This window comes from Sparus aurata, chromosome 23, assembly GCF_900880675.1.
Source record: "Sparus aurata chromosome 23, fSpaAur1.1, whole genome shotgun sequence".
NCBI classification, from domain to species: domain Eukaryota; kingdom Metazoa; phylum Chordata; class Actinopteri; order Spariformes; family Sparidae; genus Sparus; species Sparus aurata.
In genome coordinates this window covers 23,340,766-23,364,342 of record NC_044209.1, presented here as the reverse complement: position 1 = coordinate 23,364,342, position 23,577 = coordinate 23,340,766, and the positions used below count along the sequence as shown (strand labels likewise).

General features: G+C 41.8%; 1 protein-coding gene across 8 annotated transcripts in view; it reads left to right on the top strand.

The window, feature by feature from the left end:
• The first annotated feature begins 3,129 nt into the window (after positions 1-3,129).
• Positions 3,130-23,577, top strand: part of axin1 (axin 1) — a 39,195-nt gene continuing 18,747 nt past the window's right edge. For 2 of the 8 annotated variants that reach the window (XM_030408421.1, XM_030408422.1), the window contains exons 1-6: positions 3,130-3,591; positions 4,025-4,549; positions 8,233-8,418; positions 15,310-16,284; positions 21,670-21,810; positions 22,781-22,877. In XM_030408421.1, coding sequence (XP_030264281.1) covers positions 15,386-16,284; positions 21,670-21,810; positions 22,781-22,877 — 1,137 coding nt within the window. In that variant the 5' untranslated portion in view covers positions 3,130-3,591; positions 4,025-4,549; positions 8,233-8,418; positions 15,310-15,385. Of the gene's footprint in view, positions 3,592-3,659; positions 3,678-4,024; positions 4,550-8,232; positions 8,419-12,731; positions 12,938-15,309; positions 16,285-21,669; positions 21,811-22,780; positions 22,878-23,577 lie in introns of those variants that run through there. The other 6 variants (XM_030408415.1, XM_030408417.1, XM_030408414.1 and 3 more) reach the window with 6 other exon arrangements.

Below are 23,577 nucleotides of genomic sequence, written 5' to 3'. Positions count from 1 at the left end.
TCGCTCCCTGAGAGAATAAGAAGTATCACTGCAGCAATCTGTTTAATTATTTATTGGTGCATCGCTTTGAAGAATCATCTCATTTTTTGCTGCGCTTGTGCAAGAACACTGCTGCTGTGCCCCGAATCTGTGTGTGAATATTTTTTTTTTTATTTTTTTTTTTTTTGGTTCAACAGACACATTTTGTGTCTGCACACAGCTCTTTTGTTATGGAAGAGGCAGTGAGACGCAGGTATATTCTCTGTGTTTGCATTCTGATAACTGACCAGCAAAATGATTTAATGCGCCAGTCTAGCAAACCTCCTCGGGCTAGTTTATCTTCTTCCTGTAAGTATGTTGGTGTAGTCACCTGGGTCTATTTATATTGATTTAGGTTTCTGGAGGATGACGTCATAGTTCAGCGTGCAGGACTCAGCAACGTATCAGGTCAAGTTTTCATCCTATGATGAAGTGGATGTAGGTTCATATGGATTTGAAAGTCTCACCTGAACAGCTCTGCATCTCAGCAGGTGTAGCCCACTTGGAATCGCTCTAAATCACATAATCAGAAATGTTATTCCTCTCTGCCTGAGACTTCCATGGATTTATCTACGTTGATTTAAACTTGTAGCAAGAGTTTTCATAGTCCAAAGGCTACTTTTTGTGGTACGATGCTAGAAAAAAAAATCTCACCATTTGAATTTCAAATTTAGCAGCTAACTCCGTGTCCTGTAACTTCATGTAACTTTCTGGCATTAAGTCCCACATAACCTCCAGTAAAACAGCAGATTGTTGTTTTTTACACTTTAGTTTTTGTTCAGTTTTATATAAACTAGGTATGAAATGTTAATCATTAAAATGTAGATGGGCTTGTCAGTGGATTTTGTGAGCCAGGCTAGCTAGTTTCACCCTCTTTCAAGTCTCACCCTAGTGTAGTAATTGTAGATCAACTTAACAATCATATTCCGACATGAAACCCATCTTAATACTTTTCTGCAATGCTCAAATGAGAGAGATGATTTGTCTAAAAGTCAAAAAAGTCAAAAAAATGGTCTTAAAAAGTTCTTAAAAAGCATTCAGTATAAATGTCTAGTAACCCGAACAAGTCTCACTCCTCATGCCTAAACCAAACCAACACCACCAAGAAAGGCACGAAGAAGAGAGAGTCAAATCAAATCGAATCAAATCAATTTTATTTATATAGCCCAGAGTCATGACTTCACCACCACTCTTATCATCTAGCTAGCACACAATATGTCAAGCTAACTCTCGGAAAGGATGCAAATAAGTGTAAAGTTATTCTAAGATGTTGAACTAGTCATACCTTCAATAGTTTATAAATAGTTTGGCTGTGTGTGGAAGCTTGTATATATATGTTTTGGATTACTTTAGCATTAGCTAACGGTTAGTTCAGTATAGGTTGACCGGCATTCACATTTAGTTCTATGACATAAAATAAGTCACTGAACAGCCCACTTGTGTATTACAAAGTGTTTAAATGTAATGAAAAAGGCAGTTGCTAACAAGTGGCTATCTGAGACTACAGAGGCTGTTGGGGGCTTTAAGCATCATTATGCCGACACGAGGCTCGACTTCTCACTTGTCTCTAGTTGAACCCACTCTGTCTTTACAACTTGTAGATTGGTTTATTTCTAGTATATATAATAAGTGTAAATATCATCATGTAGGCTAGCAGGAAGCTACAGTAAGTGGTGGTGGCGTTGAAGTCACGCAACTGAAATATAGTTTGTTTGTAGCTTAACGTTAGCTTTTTACTTCTAGCAACTGCATTTATGCTTCAAAAATAATAAAAAAGTGGTTAAAAATTGTGAAAATCATCTTGCTGAACAAAACATGTAGGTGTCATAAACTTGTATTTCCCACAGCATTTTTCTGTTACTCTGCAAATCCCCAAGACTTTTTGTCAAAAAAAGCAGGATGATGCTAACTACGAGGTTAGCCTACAAAAATATGTTACCTTTGCCAACTGTTCTTTCACTGTTTCTTCTTTAAATACTTGCATTTAATTAATATTTCTGTACAGCCATAAGGGATCTTTTGTGTTTTCATATTTATGCAATTTTTTTCTTTTTGCTCTTATTTCATACACCCAGTGGTACAAGAAGCAAAACCCCTAAAACATATGAAAAACTAAATCTTAAACTTTATCTACATAATTATCCATACATGTCCAGACATATATACGTGTATGTATGAACATGCATATTTAAGAATGCATTTCATTCATGCCTACGTGCAGATTAACTAAGAACCATGATGATTGAATGATGTAGGTAACTGGACAGACCAGGCGCTGAGTAAGTTAGCAAAGTTAGCTAAATGCTAATTTTAGCTTTCTGTTCATTAAGAATTTGATAGTTAGGTCAAGCTGAACCATTGTCTTGAACCACTCTGAGGCAAAATGATAAAGCATCATCCCAAAATTACACATGGTAACCAACTGATGATCTTTTTAATCAGACTAGGATTCTGTTCTGTGGAAAGTCTTGCTAACAAGCTAGCTTCCCTAAGTTTTAACTTTTTGTTTGCAGTATTGAGCTTTACTAAAATCAATGATTTATGAATTCAAAGACAGAATAATTAAGTTGGATGTATTTAGATATTCTACTGTTTAACATGCAGTGAGTTCCTGCAATCAATTGATCGATTAAACATCAGAGATAAGAAAAGTTATTTCGATTTCAGCGACATGTTTTTAGCAGCTATCTCTTTGGTATAGTGCTGTTTGTCTTTGTGATGTCTTATGATCTCACTTCAAATGTTCCTCTTGAAATATGTATTGTGAAAATAGAATTAGTGATATTAACTCAACTTCCTGTTTGTACAGACTGCCGTCAAGTTTAAAATCTGGGAATAAAATGTGTTTTAATGCGTCCCAATCCAGACAAATGCAACCAACTCTGGGAGTCTTTGCCGGCGCAGCATGAGGAGAAAATTGGTCATTGTGAGGAGGGTATGCTGGATCCTGACCCCGGCCACAACCAGACGTGCGAGTGTGAAATCCGGTTTGAAAGGTAAGCAGCAGATAAAGCTACATAACAAAGGCAATATCATCTCTCCCCCTTTCTCCAAAATGTCTTTTCATCCATCTTTCCCCTCCTTTATTTGCATTCACCCCCTCAATCAGCGGGCTGTTTTCACAACTTCATACGGCAGATGGATGCAAGTGTAAATAAAATATCGCTTAATAATTCAGCTCATCGAAAAGCCTTCAGGGCTGACACGTGAAATGTCCAAAATAATAATTTGACGCGGCACGACTCTGCTTCATTTACGTTTCTCTTTTCTTTTTTTCTTGCTTAATGCGTACGGAGCAATTAGGTGCACATCACTCATGCCTGTTGGGTCTGTTACCATAGCTACAATACGATTGTGCAGACAATCATCTGGTCCTTGTTTCCTCCAATGGGGTCGCACGGCTGGAGCTGCAATATAAAGTAAAGATGCTCATCTTTCAGCAACACACGAGTAAGAATCAGAAACAGGTATATGAGTACGAGAAAGTATTGCAGAGTGGCAGGCAGGGGACTGCGCCCAGTCATGGCGGACCACAGAAACAAGATCCGACGAGCATCACAGCAGGAGAGGAAGGTGAGAGCATCTACCATTTTGAAATTCAACTCCTCTTATTGTTCCCTGAAAGAGTTTGGCGGAACAAAACAGTGACAGTAAACAAGGTACGCCTTTTGCATTCACGCTTAGGACGCAAAAAAAGGGAGCGGGGGCAACAAAAAGGAAGTGTCACTTTGAATGAAATGCATTGAAAGCAGACGGACATTCTGCGTGTACTGATACATGTAGTCCGAGGCTGCTCAGGTCAAATTTACTTTCATTTGGTGAGATCAAAGAATTCCAGCTGAGCTCAGCCTGAAAGAGAGATGCTCTTTTTTTTTTTTTTTACGTTATATATGATGGAATAGCTGGAAACTGGTCAGGGGAAAAAAGTCAAAACTGTCCTTGGGGTTTAAATGATCAGAATCTGTCGTTTAGAAATTTTGCAAGTAGTTTTTTTTTTTTCTTACAGATGTGGCCTCAATTAAAGAGAGCTCCAAATCCCTTCAATCAGAACATCTGAGGAAAAGATGCGTTCAGGGACAATCGTGGAAGAGCTTTGAGGCCAGGCTTGTTGAAATCAAAGGCCCGAGAGCTGATATCATTTTTTTTTTGCAGGCTGTCTGTATTATTCTGAGAAAAAATAAACGTGGTCAGTTAATCTGCGGCTCGGAAAAGGACAACAGCCAATGCAGCATGTTCAAGCTGCCCCCCCACTGGGCGGCCCATGAGCCTGTCGATATGGTGGTTTGATGTTGGATGGAAAATAAGAACCCCCCACAACAAACAGAGAGGGCTGGAACAGAGAGACTGGAACAGAGAAAGAGAGGGTAGAAAGGGAAGAACCATCGACAGATGGACTCTGTTGTGATTAAAGATGGCGGCAGTCTTCACTGCAGACTACGAAGGACTATACTCGATCCATAGAAAAGCGGTGGGAGTTGTCTGCGATTCAACACAACAGAACCAAGAAGCGCACTGTAAGGTAAAGCAGCAGGTATGATGTCTGATTTTGAATCTCTGAGGACGGAGACCACGGTTAACAGCAACTTTCCATTGTTTTGTTTATCGCTCCATTATGTCTGATATCGCGTTTCATGTCAGTGCCATACTGGGTTTTGTTGTGTCCTCCCTCTCATCAAAACCGAAGCACATCATTTGATTTGACCGGTGAATGTGCATCCCATGGCCAGACTACTGAAGACCCCCCGATAGACTGGACGCTTAAATTAATCAGATTTTTTTTTTTTCTCAAGCCAGCACACGTCTGTCAATGTACTTTCGCCGTTTGGTACACGGCTACGGATGTGTGTCTTTGGTATTATATCACCGTAGGACATGTGGGCCCTTTTTTAATAAGAATTTTTTCCCCTTCTTGTGGGAATCTGATGCTCTGTGAGCGAGAATATCCAGCAAAATAAACTCAAGTCTGCAAATTGCTCAATCCTCTGTGCCTAATCCACTCCAAGCCTTGTTAGTCATGATATATTCAACCAGGACAAAGGACATCAGCAGGACTCCAGAATACATTTTCTGACAGCGGTTTGATTTTACACTTTGGGTCATTTTTAGACCCTAAAACAAACACTGACTACCTTTATTACGCCTGGGACACGTTTATTAACACCCTCTTATCTAAACGACTTGATGAATGATGTCTCTGATTTTTTGAGCATCTCACTTTAGTCTACAAGATCTGTGTATGTTTTAGTTTTTGAAAGACGTCTTTACGTCCTGTTGTTTCTTTTTGTCCGTCTTAACTTTCAGTGAGTTCTTTGAAGAAACAGCCAATTTGAGAAATATAAATCTCTATTGTGCTCACTCAGAATGGGAGCATTCATTTAAACGCCTTAATGGGCTTTTGTTCATCAGTGAGTCTTCAGCAGAGATAAGCCTATTTCAGCCGAGGCCTACGAGGGAGTCTAAAATCCACACTGACAGGTGGAACAAAAGACGAGTGAAAGGACTGAATCGGGAAACATGAAGTTGTCCTCTGGTAACACTTAACTGCACCGGGGTGTTTGAGATTTCAGAAACATTCTGACAGAAATATTCAAGATCTGTTGATTATTCACAGCTTTCAATTTATCCCCCTTGAGGAGTCACGATTAGAAAGAAACTCTTTTGACAAACTACATTTGCATTTTTTCTTTAATCAGACACCAAGATCACTCATCAGTGAACACATGACAAATAATACACTCAGTAACTCCCACTGAAAGCTTTTTACTGCCACGTTTCTTCACTAATTCTGACACGAAACACTACTTTTACATAGCTGAGTTCATAAATAACCAGTTCTGGTTCTTACAGTCACGCCAGAGCCGAACGAGGATCGTCTTCTATTGTTCCTCTGCCTGCCGAGCGGCTCTGCTGGGCCACTCGCTTTAGGGCTCCTGTTTGTAGTTGCTGAGAAAAGAGAAGAGTATTTTTCATTCACCCTCCGTCCCCAGCTGTTTCTCGCTGTTCAAGAGATTCAATTCATCAACCTCCTGGTCACGCGACTTCTCGCTCTCGTGTTGTTTTCAGTGAAAGTGTTTGTGGAAGTACCTTTTGAATAGGATGCCAATAGAAGTCAGAATGGGTTAACATTTGATATTGTAAGACAAGAGAGGAGGGGAGTCTATTTATAAATGTAGAGGTCTGGTTCATTATGTTTTTATCTGGGTTTTATTGGTGCGAATAAAGCTTTACAGAAAACAACCAGAAATTACTTGATTTGATTATAAGCTGTGATTCTGTACCGCAAAATTTACATACGACAGTACTGCTAGATGAGTGATATGAAATACAAGCCATGTACAATATCTACAGTATCTTTGGTTTGACACAGTAAGAGACCCGTATGGATTCATTTCCTGATGAGTAAATAATCTAAAAAGGCCAAATGCCAGAAATGTAATGGTTTAAAATGAAAAAGTTAAGTCAAATGAGTGGTCGCAGCTCATGAGTCGAAATTCAAGGTGTTGCATTCATCGAATTCAGTTGAGGTCATAGAAAAATAAAAGGAGTTAAGTTTTTCTGCTGAAAACAAAAGAGGTAGTTTATGACGTTGTTAAGTAGTGTGGGATCATGGGAGTTGTTGTCTTCATCGTTAAACAGCCACCGCTGTTGATGACATAACTCGGGCAGAAATGTTCACGGACGAGGCGACGTTTTAAAGTTTTTCACATTATGTTTAGTAATGTGTGTCGCCATCGTTCCTCACTCTCTGATGCACATCTGAGCTTTCCCCAAAGGATGAATGTTAGCTTGATTAAAATGATGTATTTCTCTGGGTTTTAACATAGTTCGAGACATTTGGGTGGAAAAAATACATAACAAAGGGCTTTTTTGACCTTTTAATGTGGCCTTGTTACATATTATATCTTTAATTTGTATCCATATTTTTCTCCTCCACTGCTGGTGAGAGACTCATATTCATGCTCTCCACACCAGCTCTCACTTATGTGTTCCTTTTTCATTTTTTTCTCTTCATCAGCACTACCCTCCATTTGATCATGCCAGGTTCTTGACCATCGGTTTGATGTGTAAAACAGCACTGCTGAAAATTCAGTGTTGGTCCAGCTAGCAGAAAAAAAACTGGGACAGGCTAGAGAGGGTGCTGTGTAAATCTGGTGACTCTTTCAACAACTCTCTACACCCTCATCCAAGTCAACTTGTTAAACCGAAGCCAGGGTCAGTTTTTTTGTGCACTTCTCACATGGATCACAATGAATTCAGCACTTTGAAGGTTACTTTTGAAGTGCAGTTGTATGAGGTACTTATCCAGGCGGCACACCCCCGGTTTTTAGAGAAGCAGCAGGAGTAGGTGTGTGGGAACTAAGCAACACATGTAAAACATACTTTATCTGTGGAAAAAGACCCCCCAAAAATCAATATCAGTTGAAGTGAATACTATATTCAGCATATGTTGAACACTTGACATCAGACAGCCCTTTCTAACAGGGAACTGAAGCCGTCAGTAATTTTACCTTGCAGAACATGAGAGTTGCTGGTCTAAATCAGTTGTGTTATTGTGTGACGTTGGTAGATCCAAACTAACCCTTTAAAAGACCAATATAACACAAACAAACTAATCGATCCAGTCGGAGGTTAGTGTTCTCAGAGGTAACCCTAACCCTCTTTTTGTCGAAGGAGACTGATGGCGTTGAAGAGATGGCTATAACGGTTTGAGTTTCCTATTAGAAAGGGCGTTCTGACGGCGAGGTAAAGCTATGGAAATATTCAAAACAAAGCGTACACTAAAATGTATGTCAGGCTTTTTTAGGTGGCTAAATTGCATTTTGCTGCAGCTACCTTCCACAGCGGTTCATCACATCGTCTCCTACACCGATACTCCTGCCACTTTAAACTGGGGTCAGGCTGACTACCATCTACTGTAGATGACTATGGATAAGTACTTCATACAACCCCCCTTAAAAAACATGCACTATCCCTTTACTTAGCTATATTAACTTAGCTGCTGAGGCTTCGTGATGGGTCCAGACACTCTTGGGGAAACTCTTGATGCATGGGTTTATAGCATGAAAGGGTTGGGGGCTTAACCTTTGTTACTGGTATTGTGTAAAACTTTATCTACATGTCTTAAACGTGGCAACAAAACAACAACAACAAACAGGAGTCCCGTCTTGCTTCCCCTCTGCCGTGTAGACCTGACAAATATTTCTTCTTCTTCAGGAACAAATGGATGGCAAAGACAAACAGTCATGGCGACATTCTGCTTTGGCGAGGCCTTCTTGGGTCGAGGTGATGAGAGGGATGTTTCTATTTCTGCAACCTGATGTGCTCAATAACTGTGAGATGGAATCCTCACTAAATGGATGTACAGCTGGAGGATGTGCGAGGAAGACAATCAAACTCAAGGTAAAACACGACGATCTGCATGTAAATCAACATTTTGTCCTTCATCTTCATATAACTACTTACAGAAGGAAAGCATAAAGGGCCAGGACATACAGTATGCTCACTCACATAGAACACTACATGAATGGACATCATCAGCAGGGTGTGAAGAAACAACAATGTTGATGTTTTGTCAAAGGCGCCTGCTGTATGTACTGTGTTGCAGAGATAGCTACTGAAGTTAACATGGTGGCCAGCTGCCTCTGACCCATCTTTTCCAGTAAAACCACTTTTTTTTTTTACTAAATTTCACAAGATCTTAGCTTTTAGTGGAACAACTGAACAGAACAAATTCACAAAATGTCATGAGAGGAGATACTCTAAACAGACAAATACAACCAAACACCTGAATTCAAGTTTACGTCTTTGTCCTGAACTAAGACATAAGTAAAGTAAAACTCACCCAGACAGTAGTTGGATTGTCTGTCCAATCACCTCTGGTTTGGTTAATATACAACCTTAATTCACACAGTAAGATATTAACATATTTCAGCTCTACATGCCTCTGTGTCCCCTGCTGCTTCATGTCTCTCCTGGTCACACTTGCTGTGTCTTGTCTCCCCCTCAAAGTCATAGTATTAGTCAGAAAATCACCTGTAAATCGCCTCCTTTACAAATGTCCTATCCACAAACTGGCTGCTGTCAGTCTTGGAGGCTGTGTTCAGTCATAGTATTGGTCAGAAAATCACCTGTAAATCGCCTCCGTCCTGAATATCCTAGCTTCAAACTGGCTACTGCCAGTCTTGGAGGCTGTGTTCAGTCATAGTATTGGTCAGAAAATCACCTGTAAATCGCCTCCTTCACGAATGTCCTATCCTCAAACTGGCTGCTGTCAGTCTTGGAGGCTGTGTTCAGTTATAGTATTGGTCAGAAAATCACCTGTAAATCGCCTCCGTCCTGAATATCCTAGCTTCAAACTGGCTACTGCCAGTCTTGGAGGCTGTGTTCAGTCATAGTATTGGTCAGAAAATCACCTGTAAATCGCCTCCTTCACGAATGTCCTATCCTCAAACTGGCTGCTGTCAGTCTTGGAGGCTGTGTTCAGTCATAGTATTGGTCAGAAAATCACCTGTAAATCGCCTCCGTCCTGAATATCCTAGCTTCAAACTGGCTACTGCCAGACTTGGAGGCTGTGTTCAGTCATAGTATTGGTCAGAAAATCACCTGTAAATCGCCTCCTTCACGAATGTCCTATCCTCAAACTGGCTGCTGTCAGTCTTGGAGGCTGTGTTCAGTCCCAGTTTGGGTCCGAGAAAACTGTATCGTGGGTGGCTTGGGGCTAACTGATGGTAGCTAGCTACAGCCAAGGACAGCCAGCAAAGAGCAGCGGTTGTTGATTGCTTTTGTGAAATGCTAACCCCATGTCTACTCTCGAATTCTAGCCATATTTTACAAATTGCACCTTTAAATCCTGAGTTGCTCTTTGCCTAAAGTCAATAGCACATTGTAGTAACAGTGTCAGTAGACCTGCAATTCTTTGCCACAAAAGTCAAGCAGGATGGCTTTATTCTTTGTGTGTTTTGTCAGAATAAAGGGTAGTTCTGTGCTGCTGCAGATGTAAGACATTTTGTATGTATTGTTAATCATCAGATTGAGTTGATTTGCAGACTGTAAACTGCCATGTTAAGCGAAGCGATCACATCCTGAGCCTCTTTATTCAAAAGTCCAGCATCCGCAAACCGGTGTCATGACTGGAAGAATTCCCTGGTGGAAGAAATATGGATATTTGACATCTGTGTTGACATTAAAATACTATTGGAAAGCAGATGAATAATAGAAACACAATAGATGGTCAGAGAAAACACTGAGTGTTTGAGCATCAGGATGCTTAAATTGTTGCTGCCCAAAATCAATTTTGCCTCGAGGAAGCTGAAGTGTGTTGGGTCTTTTTCATGTTTTATCTTGCTGGCATAAATATTGTAAGCGCTGTGTACACTGCACACTTTAACAGGGTTTCTAGGTTTGAGCAGGCAATTCAGGTGATGTGATGAGACAGAGTGTGAAATATATATTCCTGTTCTTTCTCGTGCTCCCAAATGGTTTGACGTAATTACATAATCAAAGGCGTTTATGTTTTTATGGCGTTCCATCTGCCTTTCATCTCAGACTCAGTAAAACCGTGTGACTGCTCAATGATTGCCTGGCATTAAAGCACAGAAATTGAGAACAGCCTTTATTGCTGCGTTTGGTCTGTCCTTTAGTCTTTGTGCGCTAAAATCATAAACCAACGGCGCACTGAAATGTATCTAACACTGCCGCCATGATGTGGTGAAATGTTCCGAGTTGAAACATTATTGATTGAATGTCTTGTTTCAAAGTGTCAGTACCAGTTGTTATAACATATAAAAGGTAATTATTGCAGCTCTATGTGCTAAACGATCAAAATACAGATTTAAATCTTGTCTAATTGTATAAAGTGACATGTTGATGGCTGTTTCCAGTACTGTAGAGTTTAAACAGAAGAGGTGCATCGCTGATTAGTTTGATTTTCACCGTGGATGGATTGGTTCTTTACGTAAGCACATCGGAACATGAACAAATGCTGCGGAGCTGAAATGGTGAGTTTCAGTTACAGTGAATGCATGCCAATCGCTTGAGTTTGATTGGTAAATATGGCATAATTTACACCAATGAAAATGATGCATGCTCTGAGAGAGATAGTTAACTTTGTGGCCAGTTGTCCTTTATGTGTTTACCTCGCGATCGAACTCATAAACTAAGGTTTCATGGCGTTTACTGCCGGTATTACCACCATGTCAGCTGTTCCGCTTAACAGAAATGTTAAATATTATGTCTTTACAGGACATTTTGAAGGTTTAAAGGCTCAGTGTGTAGGATTCAGTGGCATCTAGCAGCAACAAACCCCTTGTCTCCCCCTCAAAAACATTCCTACCTAGAGCCAGGGTTTGGTTTGTCCATTCTGGGGTACTGTAGAAACATGGCAGTGCAACATAGAAGAGTTTATACAATACATGTCAAATCATTTTGACCCGACTTTTACACTGGGAGGCTGAGGGGGTGGCAGTGAGGCCAGTGACCTCGAGCTTCAGTATATCTGTGGTTTGCAGAAACATACTGTACGTCGCCAACATTGGACTGGATATTAAAGGCTCATTATTATTATTTATATCATATTGCCCCAGTCCAATGAAGCTTACGGCAACACATGACCAAATCTGGAGTGCACATGTATTGTTATATGGGCTCCATATCTGACAACTTTGATCTGATTTGCCTCAGAAACAGCAGATAAACAATACATGCACAAGAATGCCTGTGATTACCAGAGATATACCAATACTCTTTTACTAGGGCCGATGCCAGTATCCATGTTAAGAAGAAGGCACTTGTGACAAAGAGTAAGTAGCAAAGGCAGGACAGATTACAGATTAACAATAAACTTTATTGTACCCTCGAAAAAATAACACCAGTGTACCAAAACTCACTGAATTTACTGGGAATTTAATCATTTTTTAAAAAGTTATCCCAAGCATATTTATCTGCATTGTTTGAAAAATACGCCAATATCGGCTGATAATAAAGACCAACGGAAACACTGATTTAATGATTATTTACTTGTAATTTAAAGGGGCAGTATGCAGTTTTGGAGAAGAAATTCAAACTCAGAATTGTTTTACTAAACAAGCTGCTCTCAAAGGAAAATAGAAAGGTGGCAGGGTCCGCCACATATAAACAAAGTAAAACAATAGGAAATTGTGTTGTCCTTTAAATAGGTCCTTTAAGGTCAGTTTGTTAATTCAGTATATTCAGTCATAGACAATTTAACAAGTTTTTCTGTTTAGTTTGTTTAGCCATAAATATAAAAACAAAAAATCAGTCAGTAAAGATCTATCGCATCTGATTAAAATATCTTCCCCAAAAACTTTATAGTGCCCCTTTAATGCTTGCAGTCATATTGAGTTTATATATAAAATGCATCGACTTCTTCCCCCAGTACATGTTATTGGTTTGAACTAAGATAATAAATACGCTTATATGCAAGATTTTCTTTTCTTTTTTTTTTTTTTACACTATTAAGATATATTATTATTTATATTATTATGGTACGAGTTTCCAAAATAAAAGCACATAGAAATAAATAATAAGGCAATAAAATAAAATGAAAAACCAACAGGAAGTAGTCTGTGCTGAGCCATATTCCTGTTGATTTTCAGTCCAAACAAAGCTCATTTTCAAGATATTTAAAATAATAAATAAGTCAGTGTACCACATGTACCGAGCAGCTCCACACCGGCAGTTTGTGTAGTGAACGGGCGAGGCGCTGTGCATCATCTGCCGTGCAGCCGGAGCTGCTCCGCCACAGACAGTGAGAGACAGCCAGCCATGGAGAGCTGGACAGCGGACTGTTGTCTTTGTTATTTTTAAACTCCTGCTAAATCGCAGCTATGACAGCGCTCGCGGGGACCGGCGCGCGGCCACATTCCCGATGCACCCGAAAGCAGCGAGAAGATTTCCACCGGTTAAGTATATGTCACTTTTTTTTTTCCTCTCCTCCTCTCCTTCTCCTCTCTCTGTCCCCCCTCTGAGCTCAGCTCAGCTCGGCTCACAGATTGGGATTGCGGTAGTCGGGGGGTGGAGGAATATGTGCCATCGCTTTCGGGGCTGGCTGTGAATCTGTGCGGGTATTGATGCGGGATTCCCTCCGCGTCCTCTGACGGTCGCGAGGGGGGGAGAAATGTCTGCGGTCGTCATGTTTGTTCGCTCGGCTCAGCAGCTGTTAGCGGCGGTAGCGCCGATATTAATAGGTGAATAGTGTGACAAAGTTGTGCACTTGTCGGTCGGCTTGCTGAAAGGCCTGGCTGTGGCCGTGTGTGTGTGTGACAGTGTATATATATGTGTGTGTGTACGGAGTTTGTTTCTGGCTCCCCTCCCCCACCAGCCGCTGCCGTTCTGCTCGTTCTGGAAGAGGCCAAGACATGAATGTGATGAGAGGCTCACTTCAGAGGAAACAAACGGGATCCAGTTTTCGGGGGACGAGAGAGAGGGAGAGAAAAAAAAAGGGGGACGTGTTCCCCCGAATTCACGCCGGGTGAACCTCACCCTCCGTGAGGCCCCCGCACACCTGTGACCGCAGAATTTCAATATCAATGCGCTAACCGGGCAGGGAGCGCCGGTGCCGACGGACAGGTAGCAAAGATGACTGCCAGTTTGATGTATCCCCTCAGAACTGATCAGCTAGAAACTAGATCATCATCATCATCATCAGTCCTGCACACCTGGCCCTTGTGCACTGTACACGTGCTGCTCACACTTCAGGACTGTGCAGAGATAGAAAAAGGCTCTAGTGCCAATTTAACTGTCTTTGTTCAATCAGGGAAATGATTTGTATCTGTACTGAACTAGACAGAGTGGGTGTGCCCTGAAGGGAATGTGATGGCAACCATTAAAAAATATATATTTATATATTTCTTTTCTTTTCTTTTCTTTTTTTTTTTTTTTTTTTTTTTTAAATTTGGTTAAATAACGAACCTAGCTGTCAACCTGTTTTTCAATCCCCGTCGACTCAAAGTGTAATTTTTAAAGGAGAAGTCAGGGGAGATGTGCGTTAAATCAACCTCGTTTCGATTCCTGGCCTCCGTGATTGTGCCCTTCCCACAGCTGTCAAGAAATATTAGCTGCAGCATTTTATACGAGAAATGAAACATAAGGAGGATTTTTTCTTTTTTTTTTTCTTTCCTGCGCTGATGAGGTTACATCAGGAAAATCGACACTGTATCCAGGAAGCTTAAACCTAAGCTGTATGTGCAGATGCACTGTTGTTGGCACAGCTATGTCTTTGCTCAGTGGGACAAAACACGAGGACCGGGACGTGTCCTTGAACGAGACATCCAATACCTAAAATCATAGGTATGCTGCTCTGCGGCCGACCCTGAGAAGGATGATGATGGCGGGGGGGGGGGATGAATTAAGGAGACGCTCCGATCAATAACATTTGCGCTGCCGCTTATATCAGCTTACAGCAGAGAGACCTTCAGTATTGACTTCCTGCTGTAAAACCTCAAGTGGATCTCTCAGTGTGATGATACATTAATGCTAATTTGGATGAAGCTGGTGTAGTAGCGGTGTAGAGTAATGATTTGCATATGCATATAAATCAGAGGATGTTGCTGCGCACCACATTAACACTGAATTCGTACTACTGCCCTGTAGAAAGCTGCCTTCGGCTGCACAGAGTAGCGCTGAAGCCCACGGATCTCTTCCTGGATTACCATAACTCTGAATGTGACCCAAACCACATTATAGACCATTAAGACCACATTATAAGCCCGATGACTCCGGCTTTTCAGCGCCTGCCTAGCTGTGCAGATGTGATGATGAACAGATGAAGTGTAGGGTTGTCTCATCGTTCACTGTGCTGTAGTAGCCAAACAATGTATTCATATATTCCTCTCATCTGAATGTAAACGGACGTCATCGCCATCATCGCATTGAACGTGCTGCATTTCAAAGGTGGACCAGAAGCTCCTCTCCGGCGTCGGAGCTTTAAGAGGAGCTCGTCTCGTGGATTTCCTGCAGAATTTGCATTAATTTTAATGTTCAGCTGGAAAACTGGCCTCGCGATGAGTTTTTCATGAAAAATCTGATAAAAATGCAAACTGTGCAACATTTAAGAAGTCCCTCAAGAGGAGCTGCTGGTCCCTCTCCAAGCAGGCACGTGGCGATTATGACACATAATTGATCGACCCACTGGATCTGTTTGATATGAATTCGCTTGTTTTTGTTCTTCGGATAATGCTGCATAGAATGAATCTGAGTATTAAAATGTCTTCTCACCTTTCAACGATGTGATGAAACTGCGTCTCATTCTGTATTCTTCCTCCTTCTTTGCAGGAGTTTTTTTGCTGTGGCATAAGTAGAGGTCTGGATCTAGAAGTCGTGCAGCGTGGGCTCTACGGGGACGCAGTTTATGGATGCTGGGACTATGAGCATAAGCGACAAAAGGGGCTACTTAGCAGCAGACCTGGGAGGCAGCTTCACTGAGGATGCACCCAGACCTCCAGTCCCGGGGGAAGAGGGCGAGCTGGTGTGCAGCGATGGACGCCAATACAGCAACCTCGGCTTCTCCTCGAAGAGCGAGAACCTTAAAAGCGAGGCGTCCGTGGCTACGCCCAGGCGACCCGACCTGGACCTGGGTTACGAGCCGGAAGGGAGCGCTTCCCCTACGCCACCCTACTTAAAGTGGGCCGAATCTCTTCACTCCCTCCTGGATGACCAAGATGGCATCCATCTGTTTAGGACGTTCCTCAAGCAGGAGGAGTGTGCCGACATGTTGGACTTCTGGTTTGCGTGCAGCGGCTTCCGCAAACTCGAAGCCAACGAGGGCAACGAGGAGAAGAAGTTAAAACTGGCGAAAGCGATCTATAAGAAATACATCCTGGACAACAATGGGATTGTTTCCCGACAGATCAAACCAGCTACCAAGTCCTTCATCAAAGACTGTGTCACGAAGCTCCACATTGACCCTGCGATGTTTGACCAGGCTCAGACTGAGATACAGACTATGATGGAGGAGAACACCTACCCTTTATTTCTTAAGTCTGACATATATTTGGAATATACACGGACAGGAGGAGAGAGCCCCAAGCTGTACAGCGATCAGAGCTCTGTTTCCGGGAATGGAAAGGGCCTGTCGGGTTATTTACCGACTTTAAACGAAGACGAGGAGTGGAAGTGTGACCAGGAGCCGGAGGAGCAGCCCGAGTGCGACCCCACGCCGAGCAACCGGCTTACTCAGAAGCTGCTAATGGAGACGGCGCCGCAGCGTGTTGCCAGCAGCGCGAGATTCCAGGACTGTCACGAGTACAGGTAAATCCTCCCTGCAATCTAGACAAAAAGCTCTTACTGCACAGCTCCTCTCTGCAAAGTGCTGAATTAGAAATAAAGCTGAAACCCCACAATACCATGAACCGCTGCTTGAAAGTTTGTTTGAAATGAAAAGAGAGCGAGTGTAGCACAGGAGACAGTTGACGGGAGGAAGGCGGTGTGTTTCCACCTGTGGTGGACAGGAAATGTCAGAGGATGCACTTGTTGTTAGAAGACTGAGGTAGTGTTCTTTGTTTTTCTTGTGCTGGTACTCTGGGATTCGTGTTTCCCTGTTGGACAGAACTTGATTTATGTGAGGAGGAGCTGTTTTAAAATCACTTATCCTGGACACCGTAATCTCTCCCTTCTTCTTCTTCCTCCTCCTCTTCTTATTATTGAGTCTGCGGCGATGAGAAGTGGTGTCATATTCTGTATTCGTCTTCTTTGCGTCATCTATTACATTAATGTGCACATACGCTGCGAGCTTACTGGATTTGCAACAAGGCTTATGACAGTGTGCTCTAAGTGTGGAAACTTTTTATATTTCAGACACATTTGTATCAAAATCGATACCAACGTAATGTTTTTCGTTTGGCCCAGATTGAAATAGAACACCCAAAATCGATACCAAGGTTCGGAAGAGCAAATTGCTCACCAGTATTTATTCGGTGGGTCTGTAAAGTTTGTTATTTCTTTGGACTTTCAGCTGCAGTGCCAGAGCTGACAGTGTCGTCCAGCTGTGTGTGTTCGCTACTGCAGCAGCTTCTCATCCTCGGTGTGAGAGGTCACAGTAGATTCACACAGATGTTATAATCTGCTGATATTGAGGCTTAAAGCCACAAGATTTTAGCAAGTTTATAAGTTGTAGACGGTTTTTTCCAGGTCTTTGTGGTGTTAATGTATTGCAGATTTTATTGGATAACAGTTTGGACTTTTACGGACAGTGTTACACAGTGTTCGGGCTACAGCGATTACATTACTTTGACACCGCCCAAATGTTGTTTTGCCTTGTTTCCATCAATATGACAAGAACGACGGACGCTACAAATACAAACTGAAGGCGTCTGTTTCATACAGCATTTTACTGGCAGGATGATGAGGGTTTGTTGTCAGAGCGAAAAGCAACTATTTGTCAGCATTTCAGATTTAATTAGAAAACCTGATGATGTCAACGAGTGAATAGAAGCTGGTTACCTCAGTGAGAAGGTGGAGGTGTGCAGCATGTCCACTGACTCCCACATATTGTATAACAGTACTCATTGCAATATTCAAACTGATCCGCTGTCAACACATGTTGAATGCAACTTGTGTTTTGACAGTTAAATGCTTTTGATGTTACAAAGCTACAGGAAATGCTCGGTTTGCATCAGGAAGTTATTAGTTATTGTAGTTGTGAGACCAGTGTCATTGGTAATATCAGTGTGTTTTCTTCATGTCATTGGCAGGCAAACTTGTAGTGACCCCGTGCGTTTTAACTCATATTATGAATTTTAATCAGCCTTTCTGCACGGCAGCAACATTCTTCTTTTCTGCTAACACTGTACAGACCAACTGGGCCACAACCCGGCTGCTAACTCAGAACCCCTGGTAGGTTTTGTCCAATAACAGTCTCGATAAAGTTTATTCAGACAGATTAGCTGTGTCCTGAACGATGTTGACCTTGTGCAGTTCTACTATGAGCTGATGGAAGGAAGAGTAAAAGAAAAATGTGGTGTTACAGAAGGTTAGAAGAAGTTCGGTTTTACATCACAACATCAAAGCTACAGTTTCAGCCACAACATGTAAAAAAGTAATCCGACAATATTGAAGCAAGCTCACTATAGTTATAATGGAGGTTTTGACAGCAGCAATGTGGGATATCAGAGTGTTGGACTGCTCAAACTGCTCCGTAATCCATCGGATCGAGGAAATGTATTAGGTGTCGTTACCCGCCCTCAACTACGCATCAAATGATGACCGATCCAGCAAAAAAAATTCAAGCTCGTGCTAAAATTAGTTTGGGAAACCAATTCTGGGCTAAAATTGGGTTTAATCCGCACAGTTTCTGCCAGGCTTAATACACAGCAGCAAGCGGAGCGAGAGAGCCGACCCTGATTGACTCCAGAAGGCTCCGAGCATTCAGACTGCGGATGCTCGTTTACATACTTGTGATCCTCAAGCGTAAGAAACTGTAATCATGTCAAACGAACGAGGAGGAGGTTAGCATTGGCTACATGCTAATGCTTTCAGTCTCTGAAAAAGAAACATCAAATGACAGCGTAAGTTACTGCTCGCTACAATAACTGATGTCACTACTGGTTTGAAGACGAGCTTAAGGCCGCTTTCAATAAAAAATGTCCAATAACAACAATGTAAAATGACATTGTTAAAGGAATAATACGCACTGTCGATGCTGCAAACCAACAGGGACATTTAATATCCTAAAATGTGGGCTGCTCGATGTAAAAACAAATCAGATTGCGATTATTTTGACTTTTGATATAATTCACGATTAGTGAAAAAAAAGTAAAAATGATCATAATCATGATGATTTGACTTATCTCGGGTCTGCCTGACTGATTTTTGGCGGCGAAACCCTGGAAACCCACGACAACTTCTTCCGCTTTGTCTGTGTTATAATCTTTCTGAAAAATAATTAAAAAATCAGATCGACACATATTGGACATCATACATGGCGATCTGCGATATTACTGCCAGTATCAGCCAATAATACTGTCCGACTGAAATATCGGTCAGGCTCTGTTTGTCACCTTTACCAAAAAACTGCAGCCTCTCCAACCATAATCTGCAAGCCTGTCTTTACTTTAGAGAGTAATGGAAGATCACTTCACAGTTGGACGCCACAGAAACTTTCCCATTTCTGATCTCTGCTGCTGCGGCACCAGTGTTAAGAGCACAGACAGGAATTCACGTCTGCTGACACACAGATAAGATTCCTTTCAGATAAGATTCTCTTTGTGACTAAAACACTTGGAGTCAAAGCAGTGAAACTAGCAAAGACTGGTGTCGAGTTAAGATATCAGATCACAAAAACTGAACCCGTGTGGTTCAGTTCAGTTTCTTTCCATGGTCTGGTCTTGTGTCTCGTTACACTCTCCAGCGCTGGCATGCAGCTTTTCTGGTTGATATCAAGATGAAGGAAGTGCATGTTTGTGTTCAAAGGCAATTTCATTGAAAGTCGTTCGCTTGAAGAAGAGGAAGAGAAAAAAAATATAGGAGTTTTTATTAATGAGGTTTATTTTCACATCATTATTTCAGCAATCACGCTTTTTGGCTGTAATTACAGAAGGACACGCTTCATTTTTTAAACAGCCGTTCAGCAGCAGCCGTCAGGTTTTTATGAAACTGAATTTTGCACCAGTCGTGTCGGATGTGTTCACAGCAGACAGGCGACAAAAGACATTAAACAGTCTTTCATATCAGCTTTCACGAATCAGCCGACTTGAAACAGAATGACCTATATGTTCGTTAATGTTGGGTGTGATCTGTGAAATGTGAAGCAGCTCAGTTTTGTTCTCATTCAAGTCAGTCGTGAACTTTAAAGGTGAAACGTCACTGTTTTTTTCCCTAATTTTTCAGTGGTCAGGCAACAACTTGCATGCTGGAATGAAATTGAGGCAAACGTGAGATGACAATGAGGATAAACAAACCTTTTTTTAGAAAGTTAGCTAACACAAGATTTTTTTTTAAACCTTTCCATGTATTTACCAGGCGACATGAGAGGGAGACAGGCAGGATAAAGGGAGAGACGAGGGAATGTTACGTGTGTTTTGATCACACATTGAGGTCACCTGAGGACATCATGACCAGTATCATTCAACAATGTGTAAATGTATAAAACGTGTTTGACAAACCACAGTTATTTCTTGAACACACAAGATTATTATCATTTATATGGGACTTCTAGGATGATGATGGCAAAGCTGGTGTGTTTGTTGTACCTTTTTTAAATTTGAACACTGAATTGTTTTGTTTTGGTGATGATATGCATAAATAAGTAATATAAAACAAGGAAACAACATGATGCGTGAATCATTTCAGAAAAAATGAACAATTTTTCAAGTTAATATCCATCGATTCTCTATATACTGTTTTTATTGTCTATTTTTAAGGCTGGGTAACAAACACTGATGCACCTTTTATGGCACCGGCTGAATCCCCCCCGATACTGTCAAATATCGAAAGTGTTACTTGATACCAAATTTCAATACTTAAGGAGTTTATCTCATTAGCCAATAAGCATGCAGCATGCTTGTTGTGTCACGGTGATCCAGGTGATTGGCTATCTGGAGGTGTACAGGAAAATTACTTGGTCACGCCCAGATGCAGGGCTTGTAACGTGCATGTGTTTATGTAATCTTTTGCTAAACGGATTCATTCATTCATTTCAAATTGGTCTCATCCACGAACCAGTATCGAATGTTTATATTAACGATACACAGCCCTGTTTTTTGTCTAAAACGGCGCAGCAGACGTAAGCAGTGTTGCAGAACACTCAAAGAATCATCACATCCGTCTCTCGTGAAAAAAATGAATAAATTAGATGAACGTTTTGCTTCTCTCCCCCGCCATTTCCTTTCATTTCCCATCGTCAGAAACGCCGGCACCTATAATGACAGCAGTTTCCGAGGGCTGCACTTTTTATTGGTCCTAACTCTTCGCCAACCTGCCGCGGCAATTATTCACTGTTGTTGAATGTGGATGCTAATGAAAATCGGTGGGTCACAAAGGTTTCGTTTTGAACTCCGGGTGCCTCTGCATTCCAAACAGGGAGGAAGACGGGGATAAAGGCTTCGGGGAATTCCAATTTGAATAAAAAGAGATGATGCCTAACATCTTTAATTCATGTGTACAGAGCCCTGTAAGAAGTGCGTTCAGCAAAGTCAATCACTGAGAATGTAAATGGTGTCAAATGAAGTCCCCCCTCCTTTATCTCTCAGCACTTTTTAAAGAATGTGCACCAAAATGGAACCTGCAGGTAAACTCCACCATTCAATACTCTGGTATTGAATTTTGGTGAGATCACAAAGGCTGCCAGCGAACAGCGGTGTACTCACTGTGGCTGTAGATTTGTCTGGATTAGACCAAACAAAAGGAAGAGGAGCTTCATGGTGCATGGTACTGAATCTTTTATGACTTTAAAGGTGAAATATGTATGGAATTTAATTCAGTACATGAAAAAAATGCTAATATCAAGTCCCGGCTCGTGCTGCCTTGTGATACCACTTTGTATCTCAAGAGGCGATAGTCTGATTGGATAGCTCAGGAGGTTGGGGAGGTCGAGGTGCTGATGATGTCTGACCTCCTAAATGCATTTTTACAGTCTCGCGGCCTGTTTCCTTATTGTTTTTTTCTTAGCATGTCTTGTCTCTCTTCCTCCTCTTCCAGGCATGCACCATGTCGGGAGCCCATCAACCCGTACTATGTCAACACTGGTTATGCTATGGCTCCTGCCACCAGCGCCTACGACAGTGAGCAGCAGAGTATGTCCAGCGACGCTGACACCATTTCTCTCACCGACAGCAGTGTGTACGTATCTTCTCATCCCACACGTAGACATCTCATGCACTTCATTTACGTTGTTATACCAGGTCATGAAGGCTGTGCCTGGCTGCATGTTTGGCATAAGTATTCCCAGTCTTTATTTAGAAGGAAGGTATGTCATATAAGTAGGAAATTATGGGTTATTTGACTTGAAAACTACACTTCTTGTCAGTGTTTACCTGCGCCTGCACATGACAACAGAAGCCTCAAGTCCCATCTGCTCATTAGCCAAACCAGTGAAAGCTTTAAGAATTGATCCGTGATGCAAATTGGGAATCCTATGAAATCTCTCTCAGCAGATATAAAACCGTGTCCGATTGAAAGTGCAGAACTTAAACCACTAACCCACTGACCCCTTTTGCAAATGTTGCCGTAGCACTTCTTCATAGTCACAGTTCTTAAAAGCAGAGTTTGTCTCTCCTCACAGGTAACTCAAGAGCTTACTGTTTGTGCACAAGCACGAGGCCAAAGTCAATGTTGTTTACTGTCTGGGATCACCTGCACACAGGACTCCAGTTATGTGCTGATGAAAGAAGGTTTGAAAACTAATGTTTTCTAGGTGCAGAGATGGCACCGGGGAATTATGTGAGGGGAACTTCAAAGCTTGCACAACTGGACAAAAATGTGTTTGAAGCTGGATGGATTAGGGGCTGTTATCAGCTAATTGGTCCAGAGCTTCCAGCACAGGAGAGTCTGAAACCCAGCATGACCAATACCACATGGAATTACACACTCGTGGATGTGTAGCATGTAACCGTAATCTGCCAGACCACTTGTGGTGCAGGAGGGACACAGTACGCCTGTGAGAATGCCTGTCCTGCTGTACTGATTAATCGAGACTTACAAGGTGTTCGTTTCAGGCGGAAATGCATCAGAAAGCTTTCAACTTCAAAGCCGGCTGTGTTGTTTATTCATGAGAATGTATTATGAAAAACGTCTTTGTTGTTAATTCCAGAGATGGGGTTCCACCCTACAGATACCGCAAACAGCATCGCCGGGAGATGCACGAAAGTGCCAAAGCAAATGGGCGAGTGCCACTACCTCATATTCCGGTGAGTTATTCATGGGCTCTTTCCCTTCTCCTCTCACTTTCTGCATCTACGCCTCTCTTTAACTGTCTGTCTCTGCCGTATTTTTCTCTGCTCCACCATTGGAGATGTGCATATTTAAGTTCTGCTGTGTCGCAGGGCCTGTGATTGAGTATAAGAATAGCTGATGGTGAAAGAGAAGGCTGTCTAAATGCAGCTTGATGCTTTCCTAAGCTGTGTGCGATGAAGCCTAGCAGACATGAAACCTCCCCTGTGACAGCCCGATGCCTCCCTCTGCAGCTTACGCTGTCTCTTGGTAGGAAAACCCCGGCCCTAATTAGGCCTCTGAGTAAAGAGTCAAATTAAAACCCAACACGTAGCATCCCATTAGGATGCATGAATTGACCGTATAGTAGAGCACAAATCCCCAAAGCACAGCTCTCACGTTTCACCAGCCTCGGCAGATTAATCATGACTTCACTTCATCGGCAGTGAGAAGATTGACTGGGCTTGTGGGACATCTTTTATTTATTTTTTTTGGAAATGTCACTTTGTTTTCCAACCTCTCTCTTTCTCTCTTTTTTTTCTTCTTTTATTTTTTTTTTTATAAAATGGTGCCAAATCAGGAGTTAACTGCTTTGAAGTATCGTAATTGCAGTGCAGCAACTTGTGCTGACAGCAGAGGAAATAAATGTCACTCGTGTGCTTATTAAGGCCAAGTTTA